The sequence below is a fragment of the Wasmannia auropunctata genome, unplaced genomic scaffold, assembly GCF_000956235.1.
Source record: "Wasmannia auropunctata unplaced genomic scaffold, wasmannia.A_1.0 LD334204.1, whole genome shotgun sequence".
NCBI classification, from domain to species: domain Eukaryota; kingdom Metazoa; phylum Arthropoda; class Insecta; order Hymenoptera; family Formicidae; genus Wasmannia; species Wasmannia auropunctata.
This window is the reverse complement of record NW_012028686.1, coordinates 883452-904983: the sequence shown is the minus strand read 5'-3', so window position 1 is coordinate 904983 and position 21532 is coordinate 883452. Positions and strand designations below refer to the sequence as shown.

General features: G+C 37.1%; 1 protein-coding gene across 11 annotated transcripts in view; it reads left to right on the top strand.

Moving 5' to 3' along the window:
- LOC105459190 (dystrophin, isoforms A/C/F/G/H-like) overlaps window positions 1-21532 on the top strand; it is a 440003-nt gene that overhangs the window by 362272 nt on the left and 56199 nt on the right. For all 11 annotated transcript variants that reach the window (XM_011704998.1, XM_011704999.1, XM_011705006.1 and 8 more), the window contains 2 exons: window positions 4836-4959; window positions 14291-14457. In XM_011704998.1, coding sequence (XP_011703300.1) covers window positions 4836-4959; window positions 14291-14457 — 291 coding nt within the window. The remainder of the gene's footprint in view (window positions 1-4835; window positions 4960-14290; window positions 14458-21532) is intronic.

Sequence of the window (21532 nt, the reverse complement as noted above, 5' to 3'; positions counted from 1 at the left end):
ATTTTCTAAGAACGTTAACTTTTTAATTTTTTCTTTATAAAATGTATACATGCAGGATAAGTGGTGTAATTGTTATTTAATTATTAAATTGCCGATTGTGTGGGTCTTTTAAAGAACCGATTTAGAATTGATTTCTCAATAATGTTATAACTGCCTTTACTCACTCGGGATTTACACGAAAGAAGGAGTCCCCCGTTACATGCTTCACTGCATTCCTTCAGGTTCGCATCAGGCACGGAATTTAAATTCTCACACTGCAACTGTCTCTCCGAGCGATTGTTTCTTAATGTAATTGTTTGTCCCGACTTCCACGTAGATCCAATAAATGCCATTACTCCGACATTTCGCACGTTCTACTCTTCTCAGTATGTATATATATATATCTTTATTTAACTTCATTAATAAAACAATACGGCGGATTGAATTTCTCTAATTATAAATTACAGATTACTTCTATAATCGTCGACAAAGTCGTCGCGAGACTATATCGTTGCCGTTTGAAATTTGATGCGCCGATCGTCACGTATTGGGAAAATGCGGTTAATGTAAATTGATTATTACGCGAATTTAATTTAAACGATTCGCCGGTAATTAATAAATCCTGCCCTCATGCATATGCGTCGCGCGATTCTAGATAATTTCACGAATATCCTAAACATATCCATACGCGAAACTCCGGGACGCTCGCCTCGAGCAATTTTAATTACACGTTGTTAATTTAATTAGCGTTTGACGTTCGGGAACGCGGCGTTTTTCTCGAATGGTTAATGATGATGCGACGAATATTGGGCTCTTATTTATGTATTTTTTTTATTAAAATAAATTGTCTTATTAACGGGATATAATAAAAGTGATCGCTTGTAGATAATCTATCGCGATCAACGTTTGAAGAGAGCTATCGAGCTTTGCGATTGACGTTGTTTCCAAGAATTATTTTATTAATCGAAATAGTTGAGTATACATTAATCAATTTACTCTCGAGTTTGAGATCACTCGGAAACGATATTATTTTCCAGCAATTCCAAGATTATTTCTGTGACAGGCAATTGATAAACTAGATAAATAAATGTCATGTATTCATTGGCACAACGATAACGGAATGGTTATGACGGTAAAATTCAATTTTATCTACATCATTTTTATCGATAACTACTTTAACATGAATAATGTTGTTCAAATGTTATCTAAAGTAAAATACTGCAAATCCTGCATACAACGTCCTGCGTAAAAGTGGAACTATCTATGTGACGCTATCATTATATAAGTTAAATTCTGTTTGTATAATTTTGCAGTTATATGGATACGGTTTTTGGTTGTAGAATAAACGTTTTGTTCCAATGTTTTCGGGTGAAAGTTAGAAATCACTTGCCATACGAAAATGGTGGAGGAGAAATGAATTCGCTCGCTCGGAATCGGAATTGTCGCGCCGGGGCACCCATCTCGGCACCGAAGTCGAAACGAGAGACGCGTAATTAGAAGGCCCGTTTATTGCGCCCACGCAATCGAAATGAAAGCCGATCGCGCGCGGTTTAGTCGCCGTTGCAACTGACGGTGTAACGAGCGCGACGGCCATTCCTCTTATACGCGAGCCCCGTTCTGAAAATTCCATTTTCGTTCCCCGCGTGCGCGTGGATCGATTCCGGTCGCGTCGCGTAAACCCGCGCGCGCTTGTAAACGGCATCGTTGCACGTTCCCGGCGACGAGCCGTCCACGACGACGAACGTTTCACGTACGCGCCTTTCGCACGCGGACCATTTCGTTCGTTCGTTTGTTCGTTTTGCGCGCGTGCGAATATGGCTGATAAATCAAAACCGTCGACGTTACATTGGGATGCCGGGACGCCGCGCCGCGCCGCGCCGTCGAGAGGCGTATCGATTCACGATGTGGATTCGATGGATTTTGCTGGTTCCACGACGAGACACGTCCGCGGGCATACATTTTTCGTACTGTCGCATATGTATATGCGCGACGACCGTTTCGTCGAGCCCATCTTTCCTCGGCGCGTTCGCGACGCGCGGACGATTGATATTTTTGTTTCGGCCTTGCCGTCGGAATTTCCGCTTTTCACGCCACGCTTGGAGGACGGCCGCGCTTGGTGGTTATTTTTCGGGCGGGCACTTTGGCCGAGTGTCAACCTCGGGAATTTATGCCGGTGTGTGGTTCTTTCGGCTTGGTGGAGAGCCCGGACCACTCGTCGCGCCGTTACCTCGATTGTTTACGGAGAGGTCCGCCGACGTTCGTAGCTCGTGAAATATTTAACGTTCGTTTCTCTGATGAATAATAGTATCGACTGATACGGGATTCGTCCACGTGGATGAATCGTAAATAAAGGAAGACTTCCGTCGAGGAAAAAATTGATTTCGGCGATTGACGTGCACGATACTGATCCTCGATATTGATTTAGAATTAATGAGGCAGATTTGGGATTAAATAGACATACAATTGTTTATTGTCTAACAATAAGTTCTTTTTCGGTTGACGCAAAAGTAGGAAGTGGAAAAGTTATTTTCACTCTTATGCAAAGCTGTACCTAATGCATTTAAATTTAAAATAATTTTATCATTTGTCGTAATATGCACATAAAACATGAGAAAAAGAGATCTCTTTTCCGTAGAATTCCGCAATGGAATTGTTCTGAAATAATTAAATTATTTATCGTATGAATATCATTTTTTATTTATATTTTTTTGTGTGTCGAACATATAAAATAGCAGACAAAGGACATTCTTTCCCCCCGTGGAGAGTTGTATATTAAAAAACTTCGTTTTGAAATAATTTATCTCCTCGCTGGGATACGCAATACGAACCGCTGGGAGCAGTTAAATGCGGAAGATTCTTAGTGTCAGATGCTCGTATATTACTGCGATACGTATCAGCGCATTGTTGCCTCACATGGTATGTACATCTCGTAATTAACCTCTCGTAATGATAACCGCATTGATAAGGGAACTGTACGCTGCGAGCAATTAGAAAACGTTCAACTGTCCAAACGGATGGACAGCTCTAAATCGTTCTAATTTCTTAATTAACGTCCTGACCCGCATGATTAAGCACGCATCGCGCGTAAATTTCTATGCGCGCAACTCACAATGAGCGTACAGATATTCGTAATTATTCCGTTTGTTTATGTAAGTAAAGTTTTTCAATTCTATACCGATCGCAATCGTACGAAAAGCATCATGATCTATACGTGATCTATTATCTGTATTAGAAAAGCCTTAGAAGAGAAATCTATACAATTGCGAGAGTAAGAAAAAATGAAGAATCACAATAAGATTTCTATCACTCACTGCATGCCGCGTCATTATTCTTCGAAATGGGAAGCAAGGGAAGAAAATAACAAGGAAAAATATAAAAATGATTAATGGCCGCCATATGGCGAAATCTATTCCACAGAACAATTTAACGTTTATTTTCCAATATAATTCAATTATATGCAATGTATTTTATCTTTTATATCTTTAAATTATATTTTCTCTAAAATTTTTTTGCACATTTTTTATTATTGTTAAATATACAGCGATAAATAGCTGCTTAAATCACGATATGTAGATAGAAAGAGAAAGAATAACTGTTTTATAGATACAATTATTAAGTCAAAAACAATAACGTAATCTACATCTTTGTTTATTTTGAGATTTTATGTATCATTATTTGGGAATCACTGTTTGTTAAAGGACGGGTAAACCTACACTTCTAAAGAAATATGTGATTTTATTCTTTAAAAAAACAACCGTTTTTCGCGTGACACAACATCAACTGTAGTACGCGTTAAAACATTTTAAAAAATCACGCGAAAAATATCAAGACTTGAAAAACAAGACGCGAAACCGTTTAATTTATACTGTATTATTACGAAATATGTACTAATGTCGAATAGAACTAACGAAAATCACGTTTGCAAGCAACCCATGAAAACGAGAAAATCCTTTACTCGGATGACAGTTAAGGACGATCTTTTTACTTCGTGAATTCTTTTTGCGAATGAATTTTTTTTAACGAAATAAAAAAGGAAACCAGACGTGAACATGCTGTCTGGGTGTCTCTCGACGCGCGGAAAAAGATCCGTGGGTGTCTTGCTCGCAGCAAATCCTTAACCTCGCGAACGACGAGAGATAATCTCGTTAACTAGCGGGTGTGCAATATTGTAAGAGTGCCTTTTTACCCACTCGACTTCTTCCCGACGGTAGCAGCGGGCTAATTTTTAACCCCTCTGCATAACGTCAAACGTAATTACGGATGTACACGTTAATTATATCTTTGTAGTACAACGCAACGACGTCTGACGGCATTGCATCTTTGCCGTATAATAGAGAATGTTATATTATTTGAATTAATTATTATCCTATTTCCTACATTACATTCGAATATTTAGAATAAACATATTTTTATCAATACGTAATATCTCATTGTTTTGTTAATTATTACGTGTGTTTGTTATATGTGTCATTAATATTTAAAAAAAATGAAATATTAGATTATTTTCTTTTATGCAATTTGCGTAATATTTATTTTTATTTTGATAAATATTGTTATTAATTATGTTTTTTTTTTATTAATTATTTTATTTATTAAATTAAAAAAGCTTTTATAAATAACACCGCACCGCAAGATAATGATAGCGATGACGACATCATCAATGTCGTGGTATTGACATCATTCTGTCTTATTTGTCACAACAGACAGATGAATTTAGTCGAAACGAGGCTAATTTCTTGAAGTCTCTCTCCCGTTGGCGAAGAATTGAACGTCAAGAGAAAACTTGGCACTGCACCAGACACCGATGCTCCTTGTCTCGTTATTTTTGTTTCACGATTTACGCGTCTCCTTTACAGGACGACCATCGTGGCTTCAGGAGGCAGCTGGAGGACAAACGGCCGGTCGTGGAGAACAATTTGCTGAGCGGCCGCCAGTACATCGCCAATGAGCCTCCGCTGTCGGACACATCGGACTCCGAAGGTACGTTATAAATTACACATAAATTGTGCTCTTCTATTTTTTAATCTGCAGCTGTGACAATTTTATATTTACAAATATGACATTTTATAAAAATATTTGTAAAATATTTATAAAAATATTGCACGCAACAGGGAAAGAAGTAAAAAATATTATGTCATCCAATATACATATTTATACTTTTGGTAAATTGCGTTTTCGAGGATAATAAAAATTACTACAGCCATAAGTATAAAACTCCCACAGTTGACATAAACGTTCTAAATCTAATGAAAAATGAATTAAAAAACAGTTTTGTGGAAAAATAATATTTTATTTTTGTAACAACATTTTTAACATTTTGTTAGTTTTCCTTCGTAACTTTTATTACCACCTTTTCCAACAAAATGCAATAAATTGAAGGTGCTTTATACTTACGGCCACAAGGATGTATCTTCCATCTTCTCTTTAAAAAATTACCCTCATATGAGAGACCATCAGAAAGTTCGGGATTCCAATATCGTCCACTTCGCTCGTACGAACATTTCGCGAAGAAACAAAGGAAATCGGCCAAGTACATTCGTCATTAGTTCCATGAAACCATCTCATAACGCAAGATTGAGTTTGCCGACAGTGCAGGCTCGGTAATTAAGAGCGATGATGACCTTTCACTCTCAATAATCCGCGATTTCCATTCTTATATTCATAATTTTTTATATTAGTTATCGGGAACAAGTAATAATTTCAAGCGCGTTTCGGCCCATCTTATCGATTTATTAGGTTGGAAGAGAGTATACAGAATCTTTCATCTCTTTGTTTACATCGCTGTTTGATTTAATTAACGAATTGATGTCATTGCCATTGTCGTGCTATAAACTGTCGTTCTCGGTAACGTAATCTCGAATCTGCACGAAGATACTTATTCGTAACGTTCAATGTTAAATTAATTCTCTTAATACATGTTTTGGTTTTTAATATAAATAATATTAGAAATATTTCGTGTAGACGATATGAATCGACCACTGAAGAGATTGAAAGAAATTTCTTTTTACATTTCTCTCTCTCTTTCTCTCTCTCTCTCTCTCTCTCTCTCTCTCTCTCTCAACTATTGTTACGATATTTTGCTTCGGTTAGGTAATAAAATTTCACTTGAATTGTAGTGAAAACGATCAGTTGATCTTGTCGCGAATATAAGAAAAATTTCATTTAACCTTTCTCTACATAGAAACTTGCGAACTGCGTTTTAATAATTCACACATTTTCCCTTCGTGAATTTCCGCGCCAGTAGAGAATTTCGTGCCGCGATAAAAATCTAAGAACAACTGCCGATTCTGCTTGCACTGGGATTCCCTGACTGAAAGGCCGCGCAGAAATATTTTGCGTTTTCTTTCTTTTTCCACTCTCGGGCTCTGCCAGCCTAACCCGCGAGACCAGAAACGAGCTTCATTCTTTACTGTCGTTCTCTTTTTCAAGCGCGGCAAGGGCGAGGAACTCGCGTAACTGCGACGCCCTGAATATTTCATTTACGTAATCCCGCTTCGCCGAAAAGGCGGATATTAAGAAAACCCGGTAGATATCTGACGCGAGGTACGGGAATTATGTTTATTTACTTTGTGAATTTGCGACAAGTAATCCTCCACATATCAATCATGAAAAAAAAACACTGAGGGGAGTGGCGAGGGGGGGGAAAGGAGTGCGGTGTGCCGATATAAAATTAAAAAAGAAAAGAGAAGAAAGAGAGTGGAACTATTCTATTGCACGCCGCGAGCACAACTCAAACTTAACTCTCCTCATATTTGTCTCAACTTTCTTTTCTCCGTAGACTGTGGTCCCAAGCTTTCTTTGTCCACTTACTAGGAAGTCTGGCAAGCGACTGGCGAAATCAAAATAACAAAAACACGTTCACATAGTAAGCGCGAATATACAGAATACAGAATACGTGAAAATACATGAACGTAGAAAAATACACGTGAAAATATAAAGATGCACGCAGAACTAAGTGCAAAAATACAAAAATCCCTATCAATTAAAATTTATATTTTATTATTGAAATATGTAAAAAGTTTAATAAACTCCAATGTGAGATTCAGGAATTTATTATTTTGGTCATTAATTATTTTTAGCTAACAATTAAGATACGTTTTAATGAACGTACGTGTGAAAATCCTACATTTCATTGAAAATGCATATAAATATTAAAAATTTTAGATATAATTTCCCATTTACAATTTTTTCTTTATTATTTATATCTGAGGGATAATCCTTTGTATAATGTAACGTAGATAGTTATACGGGTGTCCTTTATGTAATTATTGCGAACAATTCTTTTTTTGTATGGTATCATATTACATCGTAATATCGTTTCAAGTATTCGATTCGGGGATAAAACTTCTAGTGGGCGGCGTTAACGCAACTCTATCGGGAACCGATATGAAGGGTTTCGAAATCAGCTACAAGTGTACACTTTTCCAGTTTTCGTTCTGTATCAGCAATTCCGAAAGTTGTAAAATTTAGACGAGATGTTTTATTCATGTTGCATCGTCTCTGATTGAGGAAGAACGGGAAAAATGAAGGGAAACACTAAATAATACATCGAGATGAATTTGATTTCTTTGATTTATTCGCAATTTAATGTGCGCGGAGATTTTATTTCCAATAATTCCATTTACATTTTACGGATATCGCGAATTACATCTTACATGACGTAATATAGATTTGATCTAAAATAATCTTATTGTTAGTTTCCTTGCCTTTATTCTATACTTTTCATTGGTCAGAATTATTTTCCAACGTAATGTGTAACTATCAAAAAAGAAGCGTTAGGTTTATTTACTGTAAGTTCAAAGCTTTTGAGAATGTCTTGTTATATCCGGAAAATTGTACATGTAGGAAGAACTAAAGGAAGTGAAAAGAGCTATCAATATTTTTCTTTTATAATAACTTTGAAACGTTAGACAAGTAAATAAATTAGTCTCTTTTTTCTATTTTTGTTTTTTGTTTAAAAATTCTTCACTATATTTATAAACATGTTTATAATATGTTTATTCAATGTTTCCGCTTTTTCTTAATAAGGCGACTATTTGTGCTGCGTCAGCTAGAAAAAAGTTTACTTGGCTAGGTAAACGTAACTCTGTCGCGAGTCACGTGGGGTTTTCAATCGAATTAGAAGTATCGTAGTACATCGGTACCGATGGATAGGGAGCTTTAGGAAAGACGTCCCCGAGGGGGGGACCGGAAACTTGTAGGTGGAATTTACTGGAGTCCCGAAGGAAAGCACGACCTGCTCTTATAGTGTCGTTTCTCTCTCTCTCTCTCTCTTTCTTTCTCTCTTAGCTATTACTTCAGCCAATAAGAAATATTTATTGCACCTTTTCATTACGGTTACTATTAACAAACTGGACTTTTAAATATTATCAAATCCCGAGGATTTATTTATGTTATTTGAGAAAAAAAGAATTGTGTGTGAGAAGGAGATGATATGAAAAGTCACGGATTAAATACTCTGCCTACCAGGTACGCGCATGTACCAGAGGCGCGTGCTGCAAGTCGCTCTTTTTATGACTTCGAAATACGGACTAATAAAGGATGCTATAATATTTTTTCCTGTGAGCAATGCGTTGGTCTCGTTGGTCTTATTTTATCGTTGGTATTATTTTCGGATCAATTAAGAAATTTATTCCCTGGACCACGCGCAATCTCTAAAGCAAGTTGAAGACGAAATCGAAATCTTTAACTTATAAGTAGATCTACCCGAGTGATATACTCTGATTTCTTTCAAATTTAACAAATGTGAAACTATGAAAAATATTTCACTTATGTCTTTTTTTTGCTCAGCGATTTTAAGAGCAATTACCTCTTCAATTTTCACTCTCATGTTATATAGCAATAATATATGAAAAATAAAATATACAGGATAAAGGAATTTTTTGATCGCTAATTACAAATAAAATTAAAATTATATGCAAAATTATTCACTTAAATAAAAAAAATGTTTAAACTAATTAGTAAAAAAATTGAAAAATACAGTATAGCGACATATGTATTATAAAGTAATGCGGATAAACGATTTTAAATATGGCATAAAATTTGTAAAATGAATTATTTTAAACTATTTGAACGATTTAAACGAATCAGTAAAATGGCTGAAAAAAATTAAAGTATTTTGTATCGATTGATGATTGTTATTGTACACTCGGCTTTTTGCTTGCTTCTTATCCCAGGAAATTATTGTAGGACCGATGAAATTAACGGCGTCGATTGAGATTTGAACTTTGAAGGATTCTGCGTTCTCCCTCTTAGCACTTGGCATACTAACCCCCACAAGTGCTCCGCTACTCTCGTAATTATTCTGCTTGTCTAAAAATATTTCTAATTAATTTTACGGTTTTTTAATATTTTTCTACATTATTCCGTCAAACTTTCGCAAAACGAAGAGATTATGAAGTCCACAGGATGATAGAAATAATAATAAAGTTTCCGTTGCAACTTCCTCTATGTTTTAATCGATTATTGACGACCGAATGTTTATGGAATCCACAAGAATGTTTGTATGATGTCTCTATTGTGGTCGTGTATATTTTTCGATAACGAGAAATAGCGGAAAGAGGAGAGTATTGATATTTGTGTGTGCAATTAATGTGCGAATCGTTCGTTAATCCTCATTAGAATATTATTCGATACGCTTTGAATTAACACACATGCATCCACGTCGATATACGATAGTAGTTATTATTATCGTTTATCAGAATATCGCGCGATTGACGCAAAATATCGAAATAGCCAAACAGTAACAACCGATGATAATTTAAGCAAGTTTCGACGGTAAGTTCATTAGTCTTCGTCAAAACGTGGTCTAATTACTTTCGAAATGTATTCCCGCAAACTCGTTTGTCAGTTTGCTATCGTCCTGTATATAACAGACTATATTGAATTGCGATGTTATATCAATATAGTGAGATTAATATGCTATCAAAATCAATAATCTACATTATTTGCAATCTATTATTGTTTACTATATTTTTTTTCTAAAATATAGTGTAAATAAACCTAAAAGTGCAAATAAATTTCTACAGCAATATTTTCAAAATTTCCAAGCAGATATATTCAATTTATCATACAATCATTATATTTGCACTTATTTTATTTTATAATCGTTCATGATTATAAAATATATCATATCAACATATTGTATAAAAATTATACTATATATTATATCATTCTTATTTGACGAATTTTATGTATATATTACAACAAATTTATTGTCGTGTACAATAAAATTTGTCGAAATACTATGTTGTCTTACGATAAACATGGTTTTCAGGGTAAATTTTAAAATAAAATTCTCTCCTTGTAGTGTTGTAAATTCGTGTTATACGTAATTTGTAACAGCATATATTACAATACTAATAACAGAACAACTTCCACTTTCTCACCCAAATTGCGAATGGTGTAATCTCATGGCAGTTAGTTCATATAGTATACAAGATTTATTCTTCATATACATATGCGATACCGCGGTCGGAAGCGGCGGTCATTGTCATTCACCGTGCCGCGTGTAATATCCGAGACGTAAGACCCCGGAATAACCATAACGATGTAGCTTCGCCCTGCGTAGAACAGATTCGATCCCAATAACGTGAAGCGGCTCCTGCGAGCGAGCAACTCCGGCGGCGGCCGCGCGCGATTTCGCTCATTCCGTAGGTAGTCACGTTTCGCGAAACGTGCGCGGCATCGGGTGTAACCAGGCCGGTCGACGTCGATAAATTTCTGGCGAAATAACATCGCGCGCGCTGTAAGGCCGGATTATACAATATCGACGTTGAATTCGTCGGGATGGATTATCCGCGAACGGGGGATTCGCGGCTCCCGATCGGAGCGCAGCCGGAATTTCGGACTCTCGCGCGAAGCTTATCGGCTTTGTCTTTTATTCGCCGGAAAGTCGAACTTACTATTTTAGGTCTTGAAGTGTCTTGCAATAGAATAAGATATTATATATTTGGATTGTTATTTTTAATTAACTATTATATTGCAAAATGACGTGAAAACCTTTTCGACGTATCACTTTTATCAAAATCGATTAAATTCTTTTTATCTGAAAAAAAAAGTAAGATGTTTGATAGATCCTTCATGTTTCTGGGTTGTCCATTTTTGCACTTTGCGTACATTTTTGTAATTCACGAATTGAAAACGATTTGATTATACGTCTTACTAGAACACGCGCGTCAATAATTCCTTTTTAGAATGATTGATCAAATAGAAAATAGTTGATCGAGAATTAATTTGTCTTTTCTTAATGTCGGCTATCGCAGTTAGAAATATGTAATTCTCTAATATTGTCAGGCTCTGTCAAATAGAATAGAAATCTTACATCTGAATTCTGGTAACTAAAAATGCTTCAATGTGCTAAAAATAAAGTTTGGATATTGAGAAGAATTTTAAAAATGTCAGATGTATCTTTAGATATTATGGATTTTTAAGAAAATGTAATTCTATAATTGTTTTGAGTAACATATATATTTCAATAAAGTTCTTATAAAACATAAATAAATCAAAATCGTCGCTTGTGATATATATTCTTCTCACTCTTCTACATATTTGATAATATATTTAAATAAATATATAAATTCTAAAATGAGTTAATTCATATCGTGAATTATATTTATGTATAGTAAAGTTTAAAAAAGTTACCCATTTAAGGATATAAAAAGGTGATAAGAAACAGCCATTTTTATTTTACAACCGTTTTTATCATAATCACTTATTATTTCAATGCATTTTTTAAAACAATGAATTAATTTTATTTTGAATTTGTGTTTTTAAAACATGATTAAGATATGATTTAACATTGCGAAGATCATTTTTTATTACAAATAATTTTTTTCACGCAAATCAAATTTTGAAAATAAAAAATAATCACTAAATAATTACTTCGATTTTGAAAATTGAAGTCTGATTTGCAGGAAAAGAAAGTATCAATATCGAAGAAATAATCTTCTCAATTAAATCACTTTAAGAATAAAAATTCTGAATATTCTTTTAGTAACAAAAATTAATTCAGCGTTCTAAAAAATGTATTGAAATAAAAAATGATTATATTAATTAATAAAAAAAATTTATTCAAAAAGTATCTTTAAATAAAGAATAATAATATTGAATAATAAAACTGATTGTTTCATTTTATTATCTTTTTTTATATTTTGTGGCCGAAAATTTTTAAACTTTACAGTTTGCTAACGCGAAACAGAATGAAAATTTTGGATTTCATATAAAGCGTTTTTATCTTTTTTTTCATACGGTTCAATAGCATCAACGGGATTTATATACGTTCCGCTTTCTGGAAAATCTCACCGTTACTTCCACAGTCACCCATTTTCCACTTCCTGGAAAATCTGGATGTGGCGGCGATGGAGGAAAGAATTAGCGGGACATTTGGGGGATGTGGATAGAGACGAAGGTGGGAAGTCAGCGAGTGAGAGCTAGATAAACTAGTGGCGTACGTGCCCGGAAAGTAGAGCGTCAACTGTTGAATAGATGGCCCAGGGACGAAGAGCACGGTCGCCTAATTCAATTCGTTCAACAGACTACTTTCGGAGAAATGTTCTTTTTTCGTCCGATCCGTCTTGTTGTTTCCACGCGGTCGTTCCGGCTTTTCGACACCGCCACTCCTTTTGCATCGCGGAGAAGCTACATCACCAGCCCGACGATTCCATTCCACGCCGGTCTCCCTCCGTCGAGAGACCGGCACCCAATGGCGTAGAAAGAAAACGTTAGATCGCGCGCATTTCTTATCGAGAGTGGCTCGAATCGATTCAGAGATACGAAATAAAAAGTTTCTTTATCTCTCCGATTTCTTTGGCGCCGCAAGTTTTACCGCGTCCGGATGACAGCTCGATAGCGGGCATCGAGTTATCTACCAGGAAAAACGGTTGTAGGTGTCTCCGATAAATTTTATTATATAAAACTCTGAAAATCACGTTGATGAAAAAATTGCGGGACTTGAAACGCGACGTAAATTTTTTCACCGCCGGTTAAAATATTTGATTTTTCTTTGAATTGAAATCTTTTATCTTTCATCGAAATTTTAAAATATCTATGACGCGGCGAGCGATGAAGTTACAAATCGAATTTATCTTTTTAATGCTCCCTTCGTCAGATGGAATATTTACAACGAAAAGGGATCATACGAGGATTAATGCAGCCTTGTATTTGCTTCGTTCGTGCCACCGAAATAATAACTATCAATTATCACAAACGCGTCGGGGGCGCCAGCGATGACGCGCGCGCGTGTTCGCGCAAAGTGATGCGACATATGCGCGAGTAGTTATTGCAACAAACTACTCTCATTTTCCGCACGCGGCAGACATGCGCCGCGCTTTTCCGCGGCTTGTCATCCATTAACCAGGTTCCCAGATTGATCGATCAATGCCACGTGACGCGGAAGATAATCGCGACCGCGCCTGACGTCCCACTCTGATCGCAAATCGCTTTTCCCATCTTTTAATATCGTCGGCGCGCCTCTAACGCGGGATTTACTGCCGCGCGTATCTCGCACGGGAACCCGTAAAAATGCCGAGGTGGCGCGTTGATTACCGGCGCCCAACGTAGATTCGCAAGAAATCCTTTTATGCGATTTTTTTTCTCTCCTATGTCATCCAGGAAGCCGCGCGTAACGAAGCGTAGAAACGACGTGAACTCGGGATAACTCCCGCGAGTTATCCCGAGCCTATCGGGAATTAATTGTCCTATGAATCACGCATCGTATCATGCGGTGGACAGTTTTTATGTGCATGTTTAGCATTGATAACGGCGACGCCGTACACCTATATGCCCGCGCTCGCTGACTTCCTATCTACCGCGTGTTATGTTGATTTATGTTCACGATGCTGCCCAGCTGGCCATCGCCGCGATTCACCCTGTGCGCATCAGCGTTTGATCGTCCCTCCGCCACGTGAATTTATCGATCGACAGCGCTGAGGAATCAGAAAGGAGATACATGTATTTTTACGGCGATTCGATCGATTCGGCCTTTTCGTTTCTTTGACAAATATATACGCTCGTATTTAACTGAGCGTAAAGTCATGCTGGAAAGATGTGTTCTTCGATGCGTTCGTTACTTGGCGACTTTACGAATATTATGTTAGGGATCAGAGAAATTTTGCCAAGTGAACGAATCGCGTGTCCTTTATTTTTTCAATATTTTAACACAAATTTGATATTTAATAATACGAAATACTTTGATTATAAAATATAGATGTGAAATAACGAAAGTTCAGAGACGGAATGAAAGCTAGAAACTTTGCAGGTTTGTTTAACGGGAAACGTTTAACGATTTATTTTCTATTTGCCTTTTCTATAGCAGGCAGAGAATTGGACGGTGATTCCAGAGGATACAGAAGCGCCGAGGAGCAGGCGCGCGAATTGACGCGGAGCATTCGCCGCGAAGTGAATAAACTTTCCGAGCAGTGGAACGCTTTAATCGAACGTAGCGATGCGTGGAAGCGGAAACTCGACGACACCGCTAACGTGAGTACCTTTACTCCATTCTTACTTACACAGAAAGCCGCTTACCCCCGAAGTGTATTCCCTGATATGAATACCAATCTTTTGCTTTTTGCGGAAATAAATCCCCTGGTCCTCGTACCAGCTGTATACAGATCGAAAAGCTTCAAGGAGCGACACTTGGAATTTTTAACGAGCGAGAGATTATTTTTCGCTCGTGCGGCGCGGAGAAGCAAAACCGTGTAAACTGCAAAATTACGCGCATGATTATGCACGGACTTTAGAATCTACTAAATTTAAAAAAACTGCATGATTAATGACCTTAGAATTACTGAAATAAAAAGAAGCAGCCGCGGTTATCGATGAAGCGATTGTTTGTTACGTGTTTGCGTAACACTTTTAAGGCAAAGAGAAATTGTTGATCGAGCGAAGATTAATTGATGTACGATGAACTTCGCTACGTGATTTTCATACAATAGAACAGGTAGGCAAGTAATTTTTAGAGAAAGAGAGATGAAATTTTTAATATTCACATAAGGAAGGGGGAGGGGGGAACTAGATGCGAACATTGATACGAAATTCATGATTTATGATCTCGATGGGCAGATAAGAAAGATGATGTTTGCGGACGGGTTACGAGTTTCGCAAGAATTAATTGATATTTTGTTGCTGGGCGTAATATGCAAACTTAAATTAAGCGCGAAACTTAAAGTTTCCTTGCGGCGGCGAGCGAATGCGAAAACTTTGATTTATATCCCCCCCGCTGTATGCCGCGATATTATGATAGATCGAAAGAGACAGATAAGTCCATATAATATTAAATGCTTATCGAAAGTTCGGAATTAGCCCTTATGTGACACAAAAGAAACTTAAACGAGAATTCTTTTATCTTTAATGAATATTTTCTTGTAAGGAAAGTTCAAGTAATTTACTTCGTTTACCGTGAAAAAATGCAAAAGCAAATATAAAATGATGTAAATTTGTCACATTTTTTAAATATTGAATTACAATCAACAGAAAAAATTGGATTAATTTTTTTATACAGTTGTAAAACTTAAACTTAATAAAAAATATTATATCTGTTGCCGTATATATCTTTTTCATATAGTCTTTTTCACAAAAATTCAGATTTTTACACGGAGAGATTTTTTTTAAATTTACCCTGTAAATCATGTTAATTGTGGGACAATATAGTATTTAGGCAAATTTTACTGTGCACTACAATAAGATTTTACAGTAAAATTGATTGTAATGCGCAGTAAAATTTGCCTAATACTATATTATTCCACAATTAAGATGATTTGCAGGGTAAATTTGAAAAAAAATTCTCTCCGTGTATAATTAAATTTCATATAAATGGAAGATATCCACTCTCTCCTTTCTTTTATTCCGCTTCTGTCGATATCGATATGACGTAACTGAACATACAATATGATGACCGCGAGACGGAGTATTTGGCCTTTAACAAGAATTTTACAAGAGACCAGTGACGACAGCGTTACGAGGCTCAATTTTTCCTTCGTATTGCTTTATGATTGCCATTGCAATTTTCTCTATGAGAGGTTCCATTTGTCGGAACGACTTTGCGCCCTGGAGGAAGCAACCGGACCGTTTATTGGCGAGCACTGAGAAAAGACGTTCGGAAACGAGCTGCCTCGTAGTGAAGACGATCCTCAGATGCGTACCCGGCCAATCGACGCTCGTGTCGCGTCTAATGCCACCGAAATCTCGCGCTCACGTCTTTTTCGATATCGGAAATAGCTCCCATTTCCGGTGGACGTCCATTTAATCGGGGGGGGGGGGGGTTCAACTTTGTATCGCGCGTGTGTCAATTTGTGTTTGATAAAGCACGTAATACAACTATCTCATGGAAGTTGCATCTCCCCGGTATTATTGGGAAACGTGGAGACTCTTCAACTAATAACATCTCGTTTTACAAAAGAACGTCGCTATACTGATATACAAGTTTCCTCGAGAAATCTCGACTTTATTTCAAATCGGAACGCTGATAACCTTCCAGTTGCAAGTGGTTGGAAATAAGCCCTTCCATAAACTAAGCCCCTCTAATTAAATAAGAAAATCTTATTATCTATTTATTCTATCAAAATCTCTGTAAGCTTTATTCCTTTATGTGATATTAATTAGGCGCGTAAGATATTCAGTAACGAACAAATTAAATTTTGTTTTACTGCTAGCAGTAGGCGTATATCCTACGGAAGAAAAAAAGAATGATAGTCAAAGAGTGCAGAAACGCTATTTAGTGTCGAAAATTCAGGAGCCACGCGAAAAGACGCGATCAAATATTCAGCGAGGAAAATCCGTCGAGCGACTTCATCAAAGAATGCGCTCCTCGAGTTTAATGCAAACCTTACGAAGCGCCGGCTCGTGTATACGTCCTCGAGCGAAAAGAGCTTCGCTCTGCAGCAGTAGGTTCCTCTCCGGAGAAACCGTTTATAAGCATCGCCGAGCGAGAAGGTGAGATCTCGTCTCTCCGCCACGCTGCTCCTAATCCGGGAAGGTCGAGAATTTATTATCGGGCGACACACAGCGCGACGAGTGTATTCGCGATGCATCGATAATCGTGTTCGATTCATCGCTCTTGGGTGCCCAGGTGCGGGCGGTCGATCGGCGGTGGATCGGAGAGGCGTAAATCGCGCTTTCACGACCCTCGCGCGCGCTTGTCGAGGTTTAATGCATCCTTTCGTGGGCGGAATCGCGTCGGTCTCTCCCCGCGCAATCCCTCGTCCTGTACTCCTCTCTCTTCCCCCCCCCTCCTCCCATCGTCGCATCTCGTTTTCTTCTCTTTCGCGGCGGCATCACACCCTCGGTCTCATAAGCGGTTTTACGATTTGCATCCCGCTCGCGTGAGAGGCCCGATACTCTCGAGCGCGGCTGAATATTCCACGATTGCGCTCGAGAACGCCGTGCGAAAATGAACTCTGCGGTGGCATGCACCATCTCCGAGAAGACGGTGTATCATATTTCCGGAATCTTTTTTTTTCACAAGCGGGATTATCGACATGCTTTAGCTTTCTTTCGATCTTTATTTCGTTTGTGCAGAATTAACACACGTGTTTGAGACATATTGGCGAGCGATATTGTTTCAACAAGTATTTTGCATAAATTTTTTTATGAAAAATTCTGGCTAGAATTATTCAGAATTATTTAATTTAACTGCAATTTTTTTCAACTAAAATGGAACCTTGATCCGCACCTCGATTTTATCTATGAATAAAAAGACATAAATATTAGTAATTTTTTTTATTAACAATAATATTGATTTTTCAGGCTTCTAAATTTTTCTTTATTGTTTTTCTTTTTCTTTATTTGTTCTTGGAACATTTGCCTTAGAATGTTAGCAAACGTTTTATCGAGGGATCTCTCTAACGTTGACGTACGAAATATTCTCAAATGAGATGCGATTCCGCTGCAGTTTGATTCTCGAACGGAGCGCGACGCGCACGCATACCAATCGGATGGAATTCACGATACGTCTACGCAATATCGTCTGCTTCGATACGTCGTCTACGTGGCAGCACTCCGAACGCATAACTGCGAAGCGAGTAACTTGCGTGTATCGACAACATAGAATAATATGATGACGCCGCAGATCTTTGGGTCCTCATTTATTCGATTGTTCTTCACACATGGTGGTTTAATCACACTCGCGGGAAGAATCTTCCGTCAGTTCGAAATAAAACCATGACAGACAATTGACAACGGAAACGCGCGGGAGGTACGCTAATTAAAAACTTTTATTGGGTATCGTCAAGAGTGTTGTAATTAAACTGTAACGGACGACTAAACGATACGGCAGTACAAATTGTAAGGTATTAATTGACTTTACGCAACGTTAATAACCATTAATTTGCATTTATGAGTCAATTACTTTGCCGAGAGATATCTTTCAAGTACTCTGAATATTCCCCAGAAATTGTATACAGTCTCTTGGTAGCGAATATTATTAATACTGCTGTTGACATTGATAATTAAAATGATTTTGCCGCATTAGTATTTATTCATCTAGAAAAAACTTTATTCAAAAGAATTTCATTTGAGACTTTTAATTCGTTAAATCTTAAATTCGAAAAGGTACGACATAAAATATCTATCTATTTAATATTTATTAAGAAAAAATAATTTCTTTCATAAATTCTGGAACCGACGAATCAGAATTTGAAAAAACACACGAGTTTTAGAAACCTCTATACGCGCATCAAGAAATTATCTAAATAATAATTACAATAGAAATTTTCATATTTTATGTTGCATTTGGATGTTCAATCATATCAAACCTAATTCGGGATTTAATGACTTCAACGAAGAAGATAATTTCTTTTTAATAAATCCTGATGTAAAGTCAACTCAGACTCGTGGAATCAATTTTAATATAATTGAAATGCTCCATCGACTATAAGCGGCTTACGCTTTTCAGAATAGTTAATTGTGCATGAATAGTTAATTCATTATTATAATACCAATATTTGATTAAATAATTTACTAACTTTGAAAATAATTTGCTATGAAATTTGTACCGCAAAGCTTTAACATTTGAAAAGCTTCCAGACTTCACTTTATTTCATTTAATTGCATGCAAAACCCATTCGTTATACTTAATTATATGATGAAGTAATTCTCGGAGTTAAAAATAAAATTGACAATTTTTTATTTAATTTAAACATACCGGTTAAGCACCAATAAATTTATCACGACCAGTATGACCGTCTCTCTCATAAAATTGGAATTTCATGGCCCTTATATCAATTTGCATAATTTAATGGAACATTATATGATATATCCTAGCCATTCAGTACGTGTATGTTAATTTAATCACTTCAGAAATACAAGACCTCAGAAATTTATCTTGTTGCAAGTTGTATATGAACGCGCTTGTCGAGGGGATCCCCGATTGCTCTCAGTAACTAGTAAGGCTTAATTGCAAGATGTATATTCATTAATACTTCTATTTTTGCTCGTTAAAGCGAGTTTGAATAACTACCAACCAGCACCATTCGATCTGCGCGCGAGCCGCGTTAATAAAATCATCACGTTTGGGTGAATAAGCTTCTCGAAGACTCGACGACGAGGTTCTTTTCCCTACGCTCAAGGTGTTTCTACAATGTCGGCGACCGGCATTGATAATTGGCGCACGTTTATCGCTCGAAAGCGAACGGACCGATCGGCTGACGAAAGCCTCGATTAAGTGGAGAAAAATGCATGCGGTCGTAGTCGTCGATTAAAAAGTGCATCGTGTTAACGGTTATGTGACCGATATGATGCACCCGGAAGATCAGAAGTTTTCGTGAATCAGGAGAGTTCGCGACACGAATGCATAATTCATGAGCGAAACACAATTTAACTTTTAAATTCCACGTTCTCGCTCGGTCCCTTCCCTCCTTCCTCCCTTCTCCCTGGCCTGCTCTTCGTCGCGCTTTAATTATCGGCTATCTGGTAATTACGGGCGACACCTTCTTTTTGGTCGGGCCGATATCCGCCCGGAATTCGCCGCGGTCTTATATTAATTTGAGTTCCTATCTATCGGCTCTCCGTGCATCCGAATCGCCCAAAATCGTCCCTAGCAAATGCAAACGAGATGAAGCGAAATGTTTTTTCGAATAATTCCATCCTCCTTTCATCGAAAAATTGATACGGGAACGATCGATATTTAGTCGCACGAATGACCGTTCTTGTGATTTTACCAGAGCTTTGAATAAAAGTGTCATATACGCGCTCTACCTTAAAATTTTCATATCTTTTGAAATGAACATCGTTTAAACTTAAAAGACAAAATGAGTGTAATCAGGAAAACTGCATTTTTCCATTAAATTTTACAATGTAACAAGTTCTTACATAATAAGTTTCAGAAAATATGATAGAAAGACAGATTTCACAAACTAAAGATAAAAACATAAAAAAATACGAAATATAAATCTTGTTTTTAATTTTTTTTATTTTTGTCAAAGATCATACAGTCTTATTGTTGTCAAATTTTTTAAAATCAAATAGGAAATTAAATATTAATTTGCAGGAAAAGACTCGACAACCTTTTAGGACAGACGCGGGGAATTTGTTCTATATCGAGACAAGATGGTCGTGGCGTTTACCGCGAACACATGTATTTATTGTATTTCTTATGAATCTCCACATACGGTACGTCGCGAAAAGTTCTTTCAATGTAGATAAACGAAAAACTTAAAACATTATGAGTTCTGCTGGTTGTAATTTCTCAGCTGCTGCATGGCAACAAAACAAATATTGACATATATTAAAAAGTCTTTTCCTGGAGCTGATAGACGCCCATCATTTATTACGAGCAGAGAAGTTTTATCTCGAGAATGAAGCGAGGCAAAACATTCTTTTAAAGTACAGAACTGTTGGGAACTATTTTGTGTAAATAATTTGTGATGGCCATCTATCACGAAGAAGTTCTGAACAGTATTTACCAGACTCCTGAAAAACGAATGCTGACGTACGCCATAGGAACTTACAGTAATGAGCATTGTGTTAATTTTAACGAATTATGATATTGGAAAATTTCTACTCTCTACATTATAGTGTATCAGTATTATAAACATATTAATTATGTAAACTATTGTGTAAACTATTGTGTAAACTATTATAAGCATATACATAAACCCGTACATACAGGTGTGTATACAGATAAAACGGATTTAGATGTGAGCATTTGGGTATTATACAGTTATATCTATTAAAAATATCGTCAGTACATATCAGTCGTGTCTCGCTGCAACTGAAAAACTTGCATGTGGAAAATAAATACAGGAATAAATCTCATTTTCTCAGACGTTGACAGGTCAGACCGGAGCGGAGCGGCACCCTCCGGTGGGGAGGAGGGGGAATGGATGGTTGCAATCGCGAGATATCCCGGTTTAAGCTCGAAATTAAGCCGAACCGAGCAATCCGAGTCGTCCTACCGAGGAATTCTCCTCCGTAGTTAGGTATGCAAAGCAGGAAGCAAGGCAAGAGGGAGCCTGGCCAGGCCCAATCAGAGAATATAGCCAGCGGCAGTTGTATGCACGTGGAGGCGCATTCGCGCGCAAGCAGCACGGACATACACACACATACGGGACACACAGCG